Source organism: Eschscholzia californica, unplaced genomic scaffold (assembly GCF_041429995.1).
Source record: "Eschscholzia californica isolate CP2 unplaced genomic scaffold, dmEscCali1.0.p SCAF_5, whole genome shotgun sequence".
Taxonomy (NCBI): Eukaryota; Viridiplantae; Streptophyta; class Magnoliopsida; order Ranunculales; family Papaveraceae; genus Eschscholzia; species Eschscholzia californica.
This window is the reverse complement of record NW_028238472.1, coordinates 21,158,322-21,177,644: the sequence shown is the minus strand read 5'-3', so window position 1 is coordinate 21,177,644 and position 19,323 is coordinate 21,158,322. Positions and strand designations below refer to the sequence as shown.

Sequence of the window (19,323 nt, the reverse complement as noted above, 5' to 3'; positions counted from 1 at the left end):
CCTTTTCATGAATATATACATAACTTATTAGAATTGCTAACTCATCTAGGAGGAGTTAAATAACTTTATCAATAATTACGATGAACATGCTCAATGTGTAACTATGTGACGAGTTCAAGGCACTATTCATTAACTTAAGACATAGACTCTTTGTCTTCGTTTTAAAGGTTCTCCATCATAATTATTGAATAGATGTGATGTCTACATATACCTTTTTTGGGTTCTGAACCGGGACATATGAAATTACGAATAGACAGAAGAATTAAATTGATTTTGCTGTTAGAGAGAAGATAACTTCCAAATTTGAAACACAAAAGTTGTTTTATATTTTGTTGACATCAGTGCAAAAAACTATGACTTCAAGAATTTCCAAACGAGTAGGGGCGTGCGCGGGTGTTTAACACGCGAAGAAATTTGGACGAACCTTAGATTTGGCGGATCATTCTCTGACATTTCATTCAGAGAGTCGCCTTGCTAAAAATAAACATCCCCAGTTTAACTGACATAAACAGAAAAAATTTAATTAATGATGTCAATCTAACGATTTTGTCAGTTGTTTAACGGTTCATAATTATTACCGTTAGAGGAAAAGGTTGCAAGCGTAAATCAAAACATTCTACAAGCCGTTCAATGGGGTCATATAATTCTCCTTATCGAAAAACGACTCTAATTATATGGCCTCGACTAGCATTTGGATAATGGAAATTTCAAAATAACTCAGCATTCTAGCCATTTCAAGCTCTAATTTGTCTTCATCACCTAATCGAATCTAGTTCCTAAATAGTTTTGGCTGTTATTTGCCACATATTTGAGATAAAACACCTATCAACTCTAACCTTCACCTTTTTCTTGACCTTTCCAACCTTTCATTTAGCCAACAGTCAACCAAATCTCTCTCTCTCTCTCTCTCTCTCTCTCTCTCTCTCTCTCTCGTCACGTTTCCAGCCACCCCCTCGCATGCCAGACGCGCTCTCCGCAACAAACCCTCTCTCTCTCTCTCTCTCTCTCTCTCTCTCTCTCTCTCTCTCTCTCTCTCTCTCTCTCTCTCTCTCATTTAAATTTTCAGTTCAAAGATTGTTGATTCTTCTTCTTCTTCCACCACTTCTTGTACTGTGAAATTTGTCTTTACTCTTCATGTAATGGCATCTGTCTTGAATCTGAACCATCTTAGAACACTTGGTAATACCACCATTGATAACTCCAACTTCTTCCTCTACTTAAACTCCTTTCTCCTTCTTCTTTCCAACCATCTCTACCTGTTATCATCTCTCAGCTTATCTTCTTGGTAACTTCAAACCCTAATTTCCTCTCTCTCTCTCTGTCTCTCTCACTATATCTCTCTAGATCTCAAGATCTCTCTCTTAATTACCTTTCACACAATCTATGTTCTAATTGCTTATAGTTGTTTCTGTATTGAACTTTTGTAGGGATTCATTATGGAGGCAGAGTCATCATCAAAAAAGTCTGTATCCCAACAAAAGATGGAAACCATTGTTAAGCACTCAAAAGGAACTGATGAAGAAGTCATCAGGATCAAAAGCTCTACTCTCACTTTAATGGCTGCCAAGAATGAAAATCAACCTGTGGGTCTTGTTGTTGGACAAGGAGATTTCTCCTTCCATATCGTAAGGCAGACTCGAAGTCCAATTCTTATCACATTTTGCACGGTTGATGACCTAAACTGGCCATTAACTAAGGACAGCCCGGTCGTTCGAGTCGGGTACCGGAGTTTTGCCTTTGCCATGCCTGGCTTGCTTTATGGACTTCAGTTCTCTAGTAGCTGCCCTCGGAAAGTTATTGACATTCTTGGGGGGATTTTCATGAGATATGGACACTATCAAGATCCATCAAGACTACCAACTGGTAACACATTTTCTTCTCTTTTCCCAGTTCCACACTTCCATTTTCAAGTGTTTTCGGAAAAATCTACCTAATTATTTACAACAGGTTTAAAACCCTTTGGGTTTTCAAACTAGTTACTTTAACAACCCTAATAGTCTACCCGACTCGTTTCACGCTGAATTCCGACTCGTAACCTGGATGGACAATATTTAAAGAGAAAGTCTTTTATGATGTTTTAATTGCATGACTTCCAACCTGAATATATTACCATTAACAAATTTAACATATAATTAAGTAAGAAGAGAACAATATTGATGCATCTTTGGTGTATGCAAATAAGGTGGACTTTGAAACAAAAAAAGATAAGGTGGACTTGAAACAAGAACACTATCCCCACCCTTCTTGCAACCCACTCTATTCTATATCTATAACTAGAATGGATCTAAATCTACAAGATCTCAAATATAGTGAACTTGTAAGATATTTAAGATATTTTTCCAATAAGTATTACAACAAGATAAACTTTTATTCGTGTGATACAATAAACAGTTTGCAAGATTATGTCATTGTAGTATAAATTGCATGATCTATAAAGATCTTGCTATTTGAAAAAGTTTTACTTATTTCTCATGCAAAATTTGGGAAAAATATTTAGTAGTTTTCTTTTGAGAGTTCTCTCTTGAAGTTGGAAGAGATAACAACTAGGATTAACATTTATTTCTACATTATTCTCAACAAAACTTTCTTCTTCTTTGGTTTCCAAAGTCCTCTTCCACATTACCACAACTTTCATGACTTCTTCCTCTTCGGTCCGACACATATTGTTTTTGTGTTGAAGTTAATTTGTCTAAAGTCCGTAGTTGTATCTGACCAATGATTTGAAGAGCTTAAAACATTTCTATTAACCATTCGTTCATGAATTTATAATGTTCTTATTAATTCATCTACCGTCGTAGATTTCAAATTTTTTCACTCCTAAACACAAGGACCACATTATCAAGTTGGGGCAAAAAACAACACAAAGGTTTCTCCGTCACAATAACATCATTACGTTTTTTACCACATCTCTTTATTTGATTAACAAAAGACAAAGTACCCTCGAGACAAAGTCTGAGAGAAGTCCACCCTCATTCATGCGCAACCCTTCAACCACACAAAATTTTAATTCGAGCATTTATTACTTTAACTATCAACTCTTCCAAATGAATTCTTGACAATATTCCTAGCCTCTTCTTGTGTACTTAGGAAGCTTTCTTTAATGTGTATTCATGAATACAGTAATACATGAGATGTAAAGTTTTCATCCTCCGTTCTTAATTTTTGAAGAACAGCTTTTTGCACATCATTTGTAGTCTCTACTTGTTGTGAACTAGGTATTTGAAGTTGTATTATATTTTTTTCCCACCTACCTCATAAACATCATGGCACGAACTTGGGATTCCAACGAGATACACTCATTTGGATGCACCAATGTTCATATTTACTTTTGCTAATTAGGTATTTGAGGTTGCATAATATATTGTTTTTCCCAAATCGTACCTTAACCAACATATAACTTCTTGTAGTTCTTTAACAAGACTCTTTCTCACTTTAAAGGGGTAGTAGTTGTGGACATTGCCATGTCCACTAATGTCCCGTGTTAATAGGGGATATTTGAAATGTCCTTGAACGTCTGTGGTTGAGACGTTCAAATATCCCGAGATGTTTGTGTTATTCGTTTGAAACATTTCAAAATGTCTTCTATTGTCTTTGTTATTCGTTTGGGATATTTCAAATGTCCTCCATTGTCTATTTTATTCTTTTGGGATCCAAAATCATATACATCTCAGGACATTTTGATTTCACGGACATTTGTAGACATTTTAGTGTAAATTTGGAGAACTTTTAGTGAGAGAATGTCTTTGAAAATATGTAACACACTTGTGGATATTGATATAAAAACTATAAGAAAAGTATAAAATAATTATAATAATACTTATTATCATCATAATTAGATTAATAATAATAAAATGACAATAAAATGATAATAATATTATAATTTAATAATAACATTTATTATTATTATGTTATATTAATATTATATTATAATTATATTACATGTTAACTTTGTTATTATATTATTAAAATATATTAATAATAATACAAATGTCTATAAGTTGTCCATCAATATCCACAAATATCCAAATGTCCACAAAAGTCTACAAATATTTTTTTGAAATATTAGTAAAAATGTGTTACTTCATATAATAATACTAGGTTTCGTCGCGTCGACGGGTCCCTCTTGGCTAAAACCGTAACATTCTCAACTTCTTCGTATAAATTAACAACTTCAATAATAATTTTAGAAAGAGAGAGTTGCAGAGAAGAGAGAGAAAGAGAAATATAATCGTATGTCTGTGATTGAAGGCAAATGATTTATGTAGTTTAGGGATATTATATCTGAATTAGGGGAGAGATCCTAACGGACTAATTTTGTAAGACGATTTGTTGGAGAAACCGTGAGAGATAGAAAATTAGAATGAGAAGAAAGTGGGGAAACAGTTACAATATTCGATTTTTGAGAAAAGTAAAATGTCACTATTACCCTTCAATTTTGAGTACATTTACACAAAGAGGATATCAGTCGTCGGATGTTATCTTCATCAAATTCCCAAAATAAATAGGCGGTCAGATTTATACATCTCATAACCAACTGACATGTTTTATTATAATAGATAGTATTAATACTAAAATGATAAATATCCACCAATTGTCTATCAATAGCTACAAAAATCCAAATGTCCACGAAAGTTCAAAGATATATTTTTGAAATATCAGTAAAAATATGTTATTTCATATAATATTATTATAATAATAGTAATAAAAATAATAAATACCCACAAATTGCCCCCTAGTGTCCATGGATATCTAGATGTCCACAAAAATTAAACAAATATATTTTAGAATATTATATATTTATATGATAAGACAGTAGTCTACACGTGTCTATTTTAATCGAGAAATACAATAATAACAACCATAATAATAATAATAATAATAATAATAATAATAATAATAATAATAATAATAATAATAATACTAAAATTCCCACTCCATATTTTGTGTATAGACCAAATGTCTTGAAATGTCTACAAAGACATTTGGTCTATTGACAAATATCCTGAGACGTCTTCAAATGTCTATAAGACATTTTCTCCGTGAATGTGCGCAAATTCCTTGATCTACTCCCCGGTAAGCATCTCTGATGCAATACTTTACTTGGGAAACTCTAAATGCCCCTAAGATTTATTTGAGTTTTTAGAAAATCATCTCCCCAATGCAACACTCAATTAATCTCAAAATGATGTGGCATCATTTAATGTTGAGATATCTCAAGAAGAAACTCAATATTTGAGTTTTCTTTTGAGTATCTCAATTATCCTTGTCAACCCACTTTATAGTTTAGACCAATAAGAAGTTTTCCTTCATATCTAATTTATTTTTATTGAATCAATGAGTGACATGTGTATCAAGTAGAGTTCTTTTTGAGATCTCCATTGGAGACATACAAAGTTTATTAAAGACACTTAATTTAGCCACCACATAAGAAAGAAAATCTCGATTGAGACTTAACAGATAGGACGAACTCAGTTTTTTTTTTCGGTTTTGCCTTGGAGATGCTATTAGAACCCCATTTCTTTTGTGTTTCTGAGCTGCACTTAAAAGTCCTTCTCTACGCCTGACAGTTTTGTTTTCATTATGTGGTTGTAGGCTATATGTTCTCTGAGTCAGAAAGCGATCCTGCATTCTGGACTCTATCTCAATCCGACATTGAAAGGTTTATTGATCCTTTTGAAACTCAACTTGGAGCAATCATGACATCCCCAACAGATATCGATGAGACTGATGAGAAAATTTCAAGGGTGAGAAGAATGTCTGCTATAACCAAGGTGGTAACAAACGGAATTCTTGTAGGTGGCATCGATCCTACGAAACACATTGATATCTTCGAGAAAAGAACTTCATCAAAAAATGAAAGAGACTTCGAGTCTAGGGCAAGTGCAACTATTTTTATTTTCTGGGATATCCTTGAAGCAATAGAGGTATTAAGGATGATTGAATCGGGGGACCTCATTACACTATCACCTTATAAACCTACATGGACTCGCATACCAAACATTACATTTTGGAATATAAATAAGAATGGGTTGATTCTAATTTTAGAAGTAGTTATAGCAACGACAGCTTCTATAAATGGTGAGGCAACGGCAGCTTCTATAGAGAAGAATGAAGATGTACACAAAATTGACGAAGCCATGGATGAAGACCTCCCGAAAATAGCCGAAGAAAATGAAGAAATGGCAAAGATTGGTCAAGAAGTAGTTCCTAGGGTAGAAGAAGATACAAAAGTGCATGAAGATGAGAACAAAAAAGTAGTAGCTCCTATAAGGGAAATTAGGTTTCCTATAATCAAGTAATCAGAGACTATTAGTACAACTGAAATGAATCAGCCGAGGGAGTTCGGGAGGCTTGTGGTAGCATGAAGGTGGTTTTTAAGTAGTTGAAACTAAGTAGTGGTTGGTGGTCATGGATAGCGTAGTAAGTAGCTTTGCCCTAATAAAGTAGGAGTAACTTTATGGTCTTGTTAGGGACTTGAGTTTATGTTGTTTCTCTCTTTTGGAGTTTGGAGTTTAAGTTTATTTAAGTCTTTGTCTTATGTGTTTAGTGTTACAAAATCATGTTAGTCTTCATTAGAAGTGGCTTTAATTGAATTATGTTTTAATGGTAGCTAGATTTTGCATATTTTGTTAGCAAACAAGTAGCTAATTGTTCAACAAAAAAAAAAAGTAGCTAATTGATTTCATGACCATTCACCATAAAACCCACTCAGAAACACTTGTGCATCGATAAGTGCACGGGAGATTTTATAGGCAATGCCCAAAGTTGTTAAAAGGCAATCTCGCTAAAAGCAGTCTCAATTTTGGTTTAAGGCAATGTGTGTTTCAGAGGCAATGCATCAACAAAATGTTTGACTTGTCGCAGCCGGCAGGCTTCAGCTGAAGATTTTGACTGAATTTTTTTCGTTCTCTCTCTTCTCCATCTTCTTCCTTCCTTCGTCATCTTCTTCTTCTTCACTCTCATTTGCTCTCTAATTTTCTTCTAGTTATTCGTCTTCTCTTTATATAGCTCTTTGGACTTTGGATTCCTTGTTGTGTTCGATAGCCATGGGAGACAGTCAGTATTCCTTTTCTCTCGTTACTTTCAGGTACGTAGATGAAAACCTGATCTCTCTATACATGTCTTCATGGGATTACTCTGATCAATGCATCTTCGTTTACTATGAATCAAACCAGTACTATGGTAAGCTTGTTCAGATTGAATACCCTCTGATGGCGGTTCGTTCTGGACAAACACCTCTCGGTATGCAAGGTATTCTTAACTGTTTGTTTACTTCTAATGTTAAGCGGCTTCTGTAATTTGCCATCATTACTCAAGTCATCATGGAAGCAAAAAGGAATTCTACTTTGCCATAATTACTTGTTGGGTGCTTTACTTGTTCTTACAAGAAGATTAACAAGAAGATAATTGCTAAACTTAAATTGTATTGAAATAGATGCTATTGTTGAATGTTGTTTTTGTTTTTGCTTGATATCTTCTCATTACAAAGACATCTATTTATATAGATCATAGATGATAGACATAACTATTACAATAACTCCTAGACTCTTAGACTTACAAACTCTCAACTTTTGATTTTCTAAACTCTCAAGTCTTGATTGACATAACTCTTGACTCTTGAGTAACATAACTCTTATGTAATTAAAAACATACTTAAAACATAGATAATTATTTTTCTAGAAATTACTAATTACCTTTCAACACCCCTTCATAATTTGTAATTTTTAAGAACTTCTTGAACTTCTCAAATTTCTCACTATTGATGGACTTCGTGAGAAAATCAGCTGGTTGATCATTCGTTCCAATGAACTTCAATTTTATCTCCTCTTTGTTTACCAAATCTCTAATGAAATGGTGACGCAATTCAATGTGTTTCGTTCTTGCATGAAACACTGAATTTTTTGTCATAGCAATTGCTGACATGTTATCACAATGAATGAGAGTAGGTTGTTCTTGAGTCTGAAGTAAATCAACGAGAATTCTTCTCAACCAAACTCCTTCACATGCTGCCTCAGTAGCAGCAAGATATTCAGCTTCAGCGGAAGATAATGCCACGGTCTTTTGTTTCTTTGAACTCTATGAACAATATTTGTTCCGAGACAAAATATGTAACCTGATGTACTCTTTCGATCCTCTAAAGATCCAGTCCAATCACTATCAGTATAGGCAACTAAATTGTTATCTTCTTCTTTCTTATACAAGATGCCTTGTTTTCTTGTACCTTGAAGATACCGTAGAACCCTTTTTGCTGCTGCATAATGAAGTATACTTGGCTCATTCATAAACCTCGATATAAGACTAACCGAGTGCATTATGTCTGGCCTTGTATTTGTGAGGTAAATCAAGGATCCAACAAGACTTCGAAATAATTTTGATTCAATTTTTTTTGCTCCATCGTTGACTTGTAATTTTTCATTCAATGCCATAGGAGTAGATAACGGCTTGCTGTCCATCTGAATTTTTTTCAATAAATCATCAGTATACTTTTCTTGAGAAATAAATATCTCACCTTTTGATTGCTTCACTTGGATCCCAAGAAAGTATTTCATAAGACCCAAGTCAGACATCTCATATTCTTTCATCATTTTGTTTTTGAAATCCTTCACCATTTCCATGCTTGAGCCCATGTAAATTAAATCATCAACATATATGCATACAATAAGAAAATCATTTTGGCCTTCCTTCTTCACATAGAGTGATGGTTCACTTGGACTTCTTTGAAAACCATTCTTCTGAAAATAATCATCAATTTTACTATTCCACGCTCTTGGTGCTTGTTTAAGCCCATAAAGCGCTTTTTGAAGACGATAGACTTTGTCTTCATGTTCTTGCAATTCATAGCCTTGTGGTCCACATAGACCTCTTCTTCAAGTTCTCCATTAAGAAATGCTGATTTTACATCTAGTTGATAAACATCTAGATCAAATTGTGCTGCCAAGGCTAGAACTGTTCTTATGGTTTCCATTCTTGCAACCGGTGCAAATGTTTCATTGAAATCAATTCTGGGTTGTTGTGAGTAACCCTTTGCTACTAACCTTGCCTTATGTTTTTGGATAGAACCATCTTCATTAAATTTTGTCTTATAAACCCACTTAAGGCCAACAACTTCCTTGCCTTTTGGTAGGTCTAGAAGTTCCCAAGTTTTGTTCTTTTCTTTTGTAGCAATTTCGTCATCCATGACGCTTCTCCAAACTTGTTCATTTGCTGCTTCATGAAAAGTTTGTGGCTCACTAGAGAAATAAGCTACATCGCACGACTCATATATATCTTGTAATGCCCGTGTCTTTCTTGGTGGTGAATCTGGACTGCTTGGCCTTGTGGCACTTGATGAGCTTGATTGTGAGTTTGTGTTTGGACTAGATGGTGAAGTTTCACCAACTTGTGGTTCTTCTCCCTTAGTTACTGAAGGCTCCAAAATTTCAAATGAATTTGGTGCTTCAGAAGAACTTCCCCAACTCCAAGCTGTCATTTCATCAAATACAACATCTCTTGAAACAATCAACTTGTTAGTGTTAGGATTAAAAAGTCGATAGCCTTTAGATTCATCACTGTAACCAGCAAAAATAAGTTTTTCACCTTTCTTGTCAAATTTTTCTCTTTCTTGAGAAGGAACCAGTGAATATGCTATGCATCCAAAAACTTTTAAATGATCAATTACCGGTTTCTTTTTGTGCCAAGCTTCAAATGGTGTCTTGTTCCGAACAGCCTTTGTTGGTGAACGGTTAAGAATGTAAATTGATGTGTTGACTGCTTCAGCCCAGAATTTGTTAGGAAGATCTTTACCTTTTAACATGCTTCGAGCCATCTCAACGATTGTTCTGTTTTTTCTTTCCGCCACTCCATTTTGTTGTGGGCTTCTTCGAACGGTGAGCTGCCTTTGTATGCCATTTTCTTTGCAATAGTTCATGAATGGACTGTAAAGATATTCACCTCCTCGATCCGTTCGGAGAGACTTAATTTCATACCCACTTTGCTTTTCAACATACACTTTAAATTGAAGAAATGCTGAAAAAGCTTTAGATTTTTGGTTAAGAAAGAAAATCCACATCATTCTAGTAAAATCATCGACAAATAAGATGAAGTATCTCTTATCTCCAAGTGACGGAGTCCTAATAGGTCCACAAATATCTGAATGTATCAATTCAAGAGGGTCTTTGGCTCTATAAGATGTTTTAGGAAATGGGAGTCTATGTATTTTCCCATATATGCATCCTTCACAAACCTGATTTGTCTTTTCAATAGAGGGGAGTCCAATCACCATATTCTTTTGTTTAAGCAAATGCAATCCATTATTATTCAAATGACCATATCTCAAATGCCATAATAATGTTTTATAATCATTTTCACTTTTGAAGACAAACGTGTCAACTTGTGACATGAAGAAAGGAAATACCTTGTTTTGGTTCATGTCAATTTCAGCCAAGGTTTTGTTACTTTGTTTGCTGAAAATTATGCATTTTCCATCTTCAAAATATAGTGAATAACCCTTTTGCAGCAACTGTCCAACACTTAAGAGGTTTTGGGTCAAGTTAGGAACATATAAAACATCATGGATTAATTTTTGTGTACCTCCTTTTGTATCCACTGCAATGACTCCCTTACCAATTACGTTTTGAAGATTGCCATCTCCAAGCTTCACTTTTGACTTGTGACTTTGATCAAGCTTCACAAAGATATCTTGATTTCCCGTCATATGATTGCTACAACCACTATCTAAGTACCAAATGTTGTTAGTTACATTTTGGGTACTCATACAAGAGAATAGTTGATGTTCCTCCTCATCTTTGATAAAGTTTGCTTCTTCCTTATCTTTAAACCCAACAATTTGTATAGGAATGGTTTGCATTTTTGCATATTTTGCATTTGAACCTACTTAGTTTCATGGTTAAATTTTTTGCAAATTCGGCAAGAGGGGTTTGAATTACCGGATTTTGATTGCCAATTTTCCTTTCTTTCTTTACCACCTCCTTTTCTACCTTGCTCGGATTTAGAAAATTTCTTGTTTGAGAAATTATATCTTGATTGGAAAGCTTGCTCCAAAGGTTGATTTGTTGATCTATTGATTCTTTGTTCATGTGCTTGAAGAGAACTCATAAGTTCATTCATGGTATATGTAGATAGATCTTTTGATTCTTCAATAGCTGCAACTACATGATCAAATTTTTTAGGAAGACTACGAAGGATTTTTTGAACAATTTTCTTGTCCTCAAGTATATCTCCACAACTTCGAATTTGATTAACAATTGTAGTCACATGAGAGGAAAATTGCTGAATATTCTCACTCTCTTTCATAGCTAAACTGTCGAAGTCCTTCCACAAGGATTGAAGTTTAACTGTAATAATTTTTTCAGACCCTTGAAACTCATTTTTCAAAATTTCCCAGGCTTCTTTTGATTTTACTGCACCCATAAGTCTAGGGAAGATTGTTTTACTTACCCCTTGTTGGATGTATTGCAATGCTTTTGCATCTCTTTTCTTTGTTTGTTTTAGTTGTGTTGCATCTAGTGCTTCTTCATCATATCCATCTTCAATGGACTCCCACAAATCTTGGGAGATGAAAATTGTCTTCATTTAAATGCTCCAATAGTCATAGTGCTCACCATCAAAAACAGGAACTGAAATTGATTAGAGGTTGAAACATGAATTGTTTGTCGCCATTGGTTTTGAATAAAACAAAATGAGATAGATGGCTCTAGATACCAAATTTGTTGGGTGCTTTACTTGTTCTTACAAGAAGATTAACAAGAAGATTAACAAGAAGATAATTGCTAAACTTAAATTGTATTGAAATAGATGCTATTGTTGAATGTTGTTTTTGTTTTTGCTTGATATCTTCTCATTACAAAGACATCTATTTATATAGATCATAGATGATAGATATAACTATTACAATAACTCCTAGACTCTTAGACTTACAAACTCCCAACTTTTGATTTTCTAAACTCTCAAGTCTTGATTGACATAACTCTTGACTCTTGAGTAACATAACTCTTATGTAATTAAAAACATACTTAAAACATAGATAATTATTTTTCTAGAAATTACTTATTACCTTTCAACATTACTGTCATGAGCTAGTCTTTCCTGCCTGCTTGAAACAATATAACAGTGTTTTTATTTGGAATTAGGTCATATTTTTGTTAATCTGGAATAACCATTTAGTAAGTCTAATCTGAAGTATCTCTTACCCTGCGAATAAAGAAAAAAGAGACAAATGAGAGGGAAGAAGATGAAGAAGAATATGAAGAAGGAAGAAGATGAATTTTTTTATTTTTTATTTTATTCTGGTCGCTGACTGGAGAGATTTTATCGGTGGGTGAAATTGACTCTAAAAAACAACATTACCTTTTGTAAGTTGGAGAATCAGGATGCCCTAAAATGTAGGGAATTGAATAGTATATATAGAAAGTTAGAGTAGTACAATTACAATTGTATCCCTAAACAAAAGAGAAAATGACTATCATACTAAATAGTAATTATATACATTAACACCCCCCTCAAGCCGAACGGGAAGCAACTAGTGAGAGCTTGAATCGAAGATCATTGAATCTAGTGGATGAGAGACCTTTTGTGAAGATGTCTGCTATTTGAGAATCCCCAGGTAGATAATGAACCTTTAGATTTCCGGATTTTACTTGCTCCCTAACAAAGTAAAAATCGATTGCAGCATGCTTGGTTCTTGAGTGAAGAATTGGATTGATTGTGAGGTAAGTTGCACTAATGTTATCACAATAGATCATTGGTGGTGATGATGAAGATATACCCAATTCTTTTAAAAGGTTTTGTAACCATCTAATTTCTGCACTGGTGTAGGTTACAGCTCTGTACTCTGCTTCAGTTGATGAACGAGCTACTGTTGGCTGAGTTTTTGAAGTCCAAAGAATAAGATTAGGCCCAAGGAATACACAAGAGCCTGTAGTTGACCTTCTATCATCTGGTGAACCAGCCCAATCGGCATCGGAGTAACCAAGAATTTGTAGAGTAGTAGCTCGACGAAAACAGAGGCCATTTGAGATTGTACCTTTTAAATAACGGAGTATCCTTTTAGCTGCAATGAAATGTGTTGAAGAAGCACAATGCATAAATTTCGACACCTGATTAACACTATAAGAAATATCAGGTCTCGTTAGTGTCAAATACTGTAATGCTCCAACGAGACTTCGAAAAACTTGAGGATCCTTTAATGGTACCCCATCTGATTTTGACAATTTGGTTCCTGTGATTAATTATGTGTGGACTGGTTTGGCATCAAGAAGTCCAAATCGATGTAAAAGATCCAATGTATACTTCTGTTGAGTGAGAGTAAGACTTGTTTCATCTCTTGATGCCTCCATTCCAAGAAAGTAGCTTAAAGAGCCCATATCTGTCATATCAAATCTCAATTTTAAGTTGTGTGATGAGATGTTGAATAACAGAGTGTGATGAACCTGTTACAATAATGTCATCGACATATAATAAAAGAACAATAAGACAATTAGATGTTTGAAGATAAAACATAGATGGGTCAGACATAGACTGTCGAAATCGAAGATGAAGAAGACAGTCATTAAATCTTTGATGCCAAGCCCTAGGGGATTGTTTTAACCCATATATAGCCTTGTTTAGCCCACACACATATTCTGGATGCTCTGAATCAATGAACCCCTGTGGTTGAATCATATATACCGATTCTTGAAGATCCCCATTTAGAAATGTATTCTTTACATCTAATTGCCTAATTGACCAATTTCGAGTGACTGCTAGTGATAAGATTGTGCGAATTGTTTCTGGCCTAACCACTGGACTGAAAGTTTCGGCATAGTCGATTCCTTCTTGTTGAGTATAACCACGAGCAACCAATCGAGCTTTAAAACGAAGTATAGAACCATCAGGTCTCTGTTTAATGCGATAAATCCACTTACTATCCACAAGATTCATGTTTGATGTACTAGGTACTAGAGACCAAGTGTTGTTTTTTTTAGGGCTTGAAGCTCCTCCTCCATTGCAGTGCATCAACGAGGGTGTTTTGAAGCTTGAGCAAAAGATTGAGGTTCCTCCGACGAGGTATATTCTTTAAAATCACTTGTGGTAAGAAAAACCTTTGGTTTCCTTGTGCCATCACGACTTCTAGTGATCATGGGATGAGAAGATGATGAAGGTTTGGAAGACGAAGAGAAGCGAATGGATAAAGAATTTTGAGCATTTTGTTTTTCAGAGATTGTAGCAGAAGGTTGGGACGACGGGTCTTCACTAATTGGGGAAAGGTGAGGAATAGATGACACGTTTGTGGGCATAGATGACTCATTGTGTTGAGAAGGAGACACATTCTGAGGGTCTGATGACGCGTTTTGAGGCTGGACCACTGGGCCAGTACCTATAGACAACTGGTGAGGTACGTGAACAGCTGGTATAGTAGTGGAAGCAACAGTACCAGCTGGCAGGCGATGATGAGGAGACGCAATTTGAATTGGACGATTGGATTGAAAAGAACGTGGAGATGAAATAACAGGTGGATTTGGTCCTGTCTGGACAGATAGCAGAATGGACGGTGAAGAGTGTAGCTGAGGTGGAGATAAAAAACGATTGTCTAAGGACCATTCTAACAGAATAGGGTTAAAATTAGGGTTTTTAGAGGAAGACGACGATAGAGGTAAGGAAGAAAAGGGGAACGATTCTTCATCGAAAATTACGTTTCGGGAGATATAAACCCTTGAAGACTTCTCATCAAGGCATCGAAAACCCTTGTGTTCAGAGCTATATCCAAGAAACACACATGGTGTTGTTTATTTTTCAAGTTTGTTCGAACGATAAGATGTTAGGAGAGGAAAGCATCTGCATCCAAAGATTCGAAAGAACGTATAATCTGGATGTTGATTGAATAATTTGAAGAAGGGAGTCTGACCACGAAGAGTCGAAGAAGGTAATCGATCAACATTCATTCTTTTACTGCAAAGAGCACCCTAACCGTCTTGAGCGTCGGAGCGGTATTCGAACCCTTTGCAGGTTTTCCCCCTAGAGAACAGACGAACAGGAGCAAGGATTTAGGAGCTGGAGCAAGGAGTCGGGAGCTGGAGTAAGGAGTCAGGAGCCGAAGCAAGGAACAAGAAGCGGAGAAGAAGAGAAGCAGAGCAGAGGCGCTGAGCAGAGCAGAGAAGCAGAGCTGAACAGAGGAATCTCTCCTCTCCAAACAGAATATACCATCATAACGGAGGTTGTCATGCGTCAACTCCCTATTTCATGCTGATTTAACCGGGAGCCAATTTTCGACATCAACATTTGGCGCTAGAAGAAGGGGATCTCTCCAGCAAATTATTAGATTCGGTAACCCGAACCTCACTCAATACTTCTTCAGAACTAATTACTTTTCCTAAAAGATCTTAGGCAAACATGTCCTCAGGCGAACACACTCCGCCTGGGACGCCTCACAGACTCACAACCACAAACGAAGTCCTCGCCGAATTGGAACAAGCCAAATCCGACTACTACTAGGTAAGAAGTCTTGGAAGAGACAGAAGGGATAGGTAAACTAGCAGATTTTAATGGAAAATGATCTTCATTGAAAGTAACATGTCTAGAGACATAGACTCTACCAGTAGTGGGGTCTAAGCATTTGTAACCTTTTTGATTTTGAGCATACCCAATGAATACACATTGTTTACTCCTAGGCTCAAGCTTATTAGTGGCATAAGGTCTCAGCCATGGATAGCAGGCACATCCAAAAGTTCTTAGAAAATCATAATCTGGAGTGGAATAGAAAAGCTTTTCCAATGGTGAAACAGAGTTCAAACTTCTAGTTGGTAGTCTATTCACAATGTAATTAGCAGAATTAAGAGTTTCAAGCCAATAATTACTAGAGAGAGAGGACTGAATAAGAAATGTCCTGGTGAGATCAAGTAAGTGTCTATGTTTAGACTCAGCTACTCCATTTTGTTCAGGTGTGTGTGCACAAGTGAACTGATGTGTAATTCCTTTATTTTGAAGGAAAACCTTGAAAGAAGTAGAAATAAACTCTCCACCACCATCAGTTCTAATAGATTTAGTCTTATGTCCTAATTGATTCTCAATAGAGGTAATAAATGTAGTAAAAGCAGATGCAAAGTGAGACTTGTGTTGTAAAGGAATAAGCCAACAAAATTTGGAAAAGTCATCAATCACATTAGCATAATATTGAAATCCACTGATAGAAGCTACAGGTGCTGGACCCCAAAGGTCAATATGCAACAATTCTAAAGGAGAAGAAGCTACTGTACTAGAAGAATGAAAAGAAAGTTTTGTGCTTCTTCCTAATTGACAGTCTGAACAGAAGAATGGTTTAATTGAGCTAGATGAAAACAAATGTTTAAGCTTCTGCATAGTTTGAAAAGAGGGATGACCTAGCCTCTTGTGCCAAAGTTCAGCAGATGTTGGTCGAGCAGTGAGTGCCTTTATTTGTGGTTTTGTACATGAAGGATCTTTATTGAGTTGAATAGGGTAAAGTCCTCCTTTAGCTGGCCCTTGGAAAAGTGTCTGGTTCGAAGTTAGATCCTTCACATAGTAATGAAAAGGATCAAATGTTAAAGAGCAATGATTATCTGAAGTGAATTTGTGAACAGAAAGTAAATTGTGTGAGGCTTGAGGAACAATTAACACATTTTTGAGGGAGAAAGTATTATGCTTGTTTCGAAAATATGAATTGCCAGTTCTAGTTATAGCCATACCTTGACAATTAGCAGCAGAAATGACTTCTTTTCCTTTATAAGCCATTGAAGAAGAAAGAGTAATAGCAGAAACATCTGGTGTGATGTGATGATAGGCACCTGTGTCAGCATACCAAGGGTTTTCTCCTAGAATATTAGCAGTAACAAGTATGGCTGCCAAATTATTAGATAGATTGCGACCTTGATAGGAGAAATTCATTCTATGATAACACTCCATTGCTGTGTGACCAACCTTATTACAAATTTGACAAGTAGGTCTATCTCCATTAGAGTTTCTTGAACTTTGATAATTGGAAGGTTTAGACTGAGAATTAAAATTAAAATTGCCTTTTCCTAAATTGAATGAGCTATTATAATTTCTTGGATTGGAAGAATTGCCATGACCTCTTCCTGAATTAGCTCGATTATGATTATAATTGTTGGATTTAGACTGGTTAAATCGATTGAAAGTCGAAGAGGATTGAGGATTGGTAAACAAAGCTTGATTTATATTGGTTGCTAATCATTTTTGTTTTTCAAAAAGTGAAATTTCTTCACTGATGAGAAGATTTTGAAGTTCAGTTACAGAAATAGGAGGTTTCCTCAATCTAACAGCAGAGGAAAATGAATCATATTCAGAAGGTAAAGCTCTCAAGATGCTTACCACTAATTCAACACTTGATGTTGGACTTCCAGCTGCAGCCAATGAGTCTGAAATTTTCTTCACTTTGGTGAGAAATTCAGGCATCTTCTCATTTTCTTTCTTCAAATCTCTGAGATTTTCTTGAAGTTGGAAGATGTGTGAAGTTGATGCATAGACAAATGAATCCTCAAGATTCTTCCATAATTCTTGTGAAGTCGCATTTCCAACAACATATGGAATAACAGAATCAGGTAAGGTAGAATTGATCCATATTAACAGAGTTTGATCTTCTTCAACCCAATCGGTGTATTCTGGATTGATTTCTGACCTTTCAGTATCTAGAAATTGATTAGGTTGTGGTCTACATCCATCAACTAGATCCAAGAATTTATATTTCCTGAGAATTGGCAGAAATAATGACCTCCAAGCTAAGTAATTGTCACTTTGAAGTTTAATGGGGATTACATTTCCCATTGAAGTAATAGCTAATGATGTGATTTTCGGATGATCCATCATAATTTGTAAACTGAAACAGAAATTGATTAGAAAGCTTTTAGGTTTAGAAAGGAATAGATGAAGTAGAAGTTTAGAGAGAGAAAGAAGAAGAAGAAAGAGGAAAAAGAAGAAGAACAAAAAGTTCGAGAGAGAGAGAGAAATGGCTCTAATACCATAGTTGAATTCATTCTCATTAACCCTAAATGAATGGATTACATCTTTTTATATAGAGAGATTAGAAACAGAAATATAACAAACTTATAAAACCCAACAAACTCTCAACAACTCTTAACTAGCTTATAACAAACTAAAGTAGTTAGGATCCTGTGTTCCTGAAGTGGATAAATAGTTGTCTGACACCAACTAACATAACCACCCATGTGAGGTCTACTCCAGTGTATCTGTCGTAGTAATGAGTGGTCCAACCTCAGGTATAAAACTTATACTCTATTATAGACAACCCAGGTCCAGGTAAGACCCAAAGAGTTTCTCGATACAACTCTGGGACAAGTAATACTCTCGACTTCAGGCCTTCAAATAAAGTAAAAAAAACACACGAGTTACTTCTACTCCTTAGTCTCTTTACTTTCAACTAAGGGGTGGTGGGGCTCATGATGATGCAAAAAATGTTCATCCATTGACTAACGACTAAAAAGTCAAGATCAGACCTGAAGTCTCTTGGAACGACTCGGCTTAAGGCAGCAAGACAGCTAAACACCTGATGGTCCACCCTGCGTTCCCCTACCTGGGAGGTCGGCCGAAAGAAATCAGGTCTGCACTGAACGCCCTTGGCATGGATAGATCAGCCCTGGGATCTCCAAAAGAATAAGGGGGGTCTATACAGGTTCGGACCATATCTTACGCCCAGAACTGGGGAGATATCAGCGCTGCGCGACCTAACGACTTAATCCCGGACCTTCTAGAAAGATCTCAGTCAGCCTCACATCTTGAAGTGTTTAAGCCCGATTGGACTCCACGTATCTATAAGAGGAAACTTCTCCTTTAAAGTTTATCACTCCGGCAAGATATATACAAAGTATCCTTGAACTTAGGAACTTTCACTTATCAAAGATCCGGGATAGACTCGAAAAGAAACCCTAGATACGCAAAAGAGGCAACTTCCCTTACGGTTTGACGGCCACCGCCTCACCACCGGCACTAATCACAGTCGGCTTAACTTTGCCTATAAAAGGCCCCCCACTTCGTCCTTCACACCACACGATTTCTTCACTCCAAAAAAGATCACCCCATACAGAGAGTTCTCATAAACTCGCCCCCCCAAAAGGATCGATCAACATTCATTCTTTTACTGCAAAGAGCACCCTGACTGTCTTGAGCGTCGGAGCAGTATTCGAACCCTTTGCAGGTTTTCCCCCCTCGGGAACAGACGAACCTGAGCAAGGATCCAGGAGCTGGAGCAAGGAGTCAGGAGACGAAGCAAGGAGCAAGGAGCGGAGAAGCAGAGCCAAAGCAGAGAAGCAGAACAGAGGGGCTGAGTAGAGCAGAAAAGCAGAGCTGAACAGAGGAATC

At 36.1% G+C, this 19,323-nt stretch overlaps 2 protein-coding genes across 2 annotated transcripts; one reads left to right on the top strand and one right to left on the bottom strand.

Annotated features, from left to right (window-relative positions):
* The first annotated feature begins 962 nt into the window (after positions 1 to 962).
* LOC147537776 (uncharacterized) lies at positions 963 to 6,609 on the top strand. The gene is made up of 3 exons (XM_086641815.1): positions 963 to 1,285; positions 1,428 to 1,863; positions 5,593 to 6,609. Exons 2-3 carry the CDS (start codon positions 1,437 to 1,439, stop codon positions 6,297 to 6,299), a joined length of 1,134 nt encoding a protein of 377 aa, XP_086497941.1. The 5' UTR covers positions 963 to 1,285; positions 1,428 to 1,436; the 3' UTR covers positions 6,300 to 6,609.
* A 10,569-nt stretch (positions 6,610 to 17,178) lies between these two features.
* LOC147537775 (uncharacterized) lies at positions 17,179 to 17,811 on the bottom strand. The gene has a single exon (XM_086642842.1). It carries the CDS (start codon positions 17,809 to 17,811, stop codon positions 17,179 to 17,181), a length of 633 nt encoding a protein of 210 aa, XP_086498968.1.
* Positions 17,812 to 19,323: the final 1,512 nt, after the last annotated feature.

Excerpts from the sequence above, each read along its gene's own strand:
- LOC147537776 (XM_086641815.1), top strand. The coding sequence starts at position 1,437 with ATGGAGGCAGAGTCATCATCAAAAAAGTCTGTATCCCAACAAAAGATG. Across the intron at positions 1,864-5,592 it reads TCCATCAAGACTACCAACTG|GCTATATGTTCTCTGAGTCA; the intron begins GTAACACATTTT and ends ATGTGGTTGTAG.
- LOC147537775 (XM_086642842.1), bottom strand. The coding sequence starts at position 17,811 with ATGGATCATCCGAAAATCACATCATTAGCTATTACTTCAATGGGAAAT.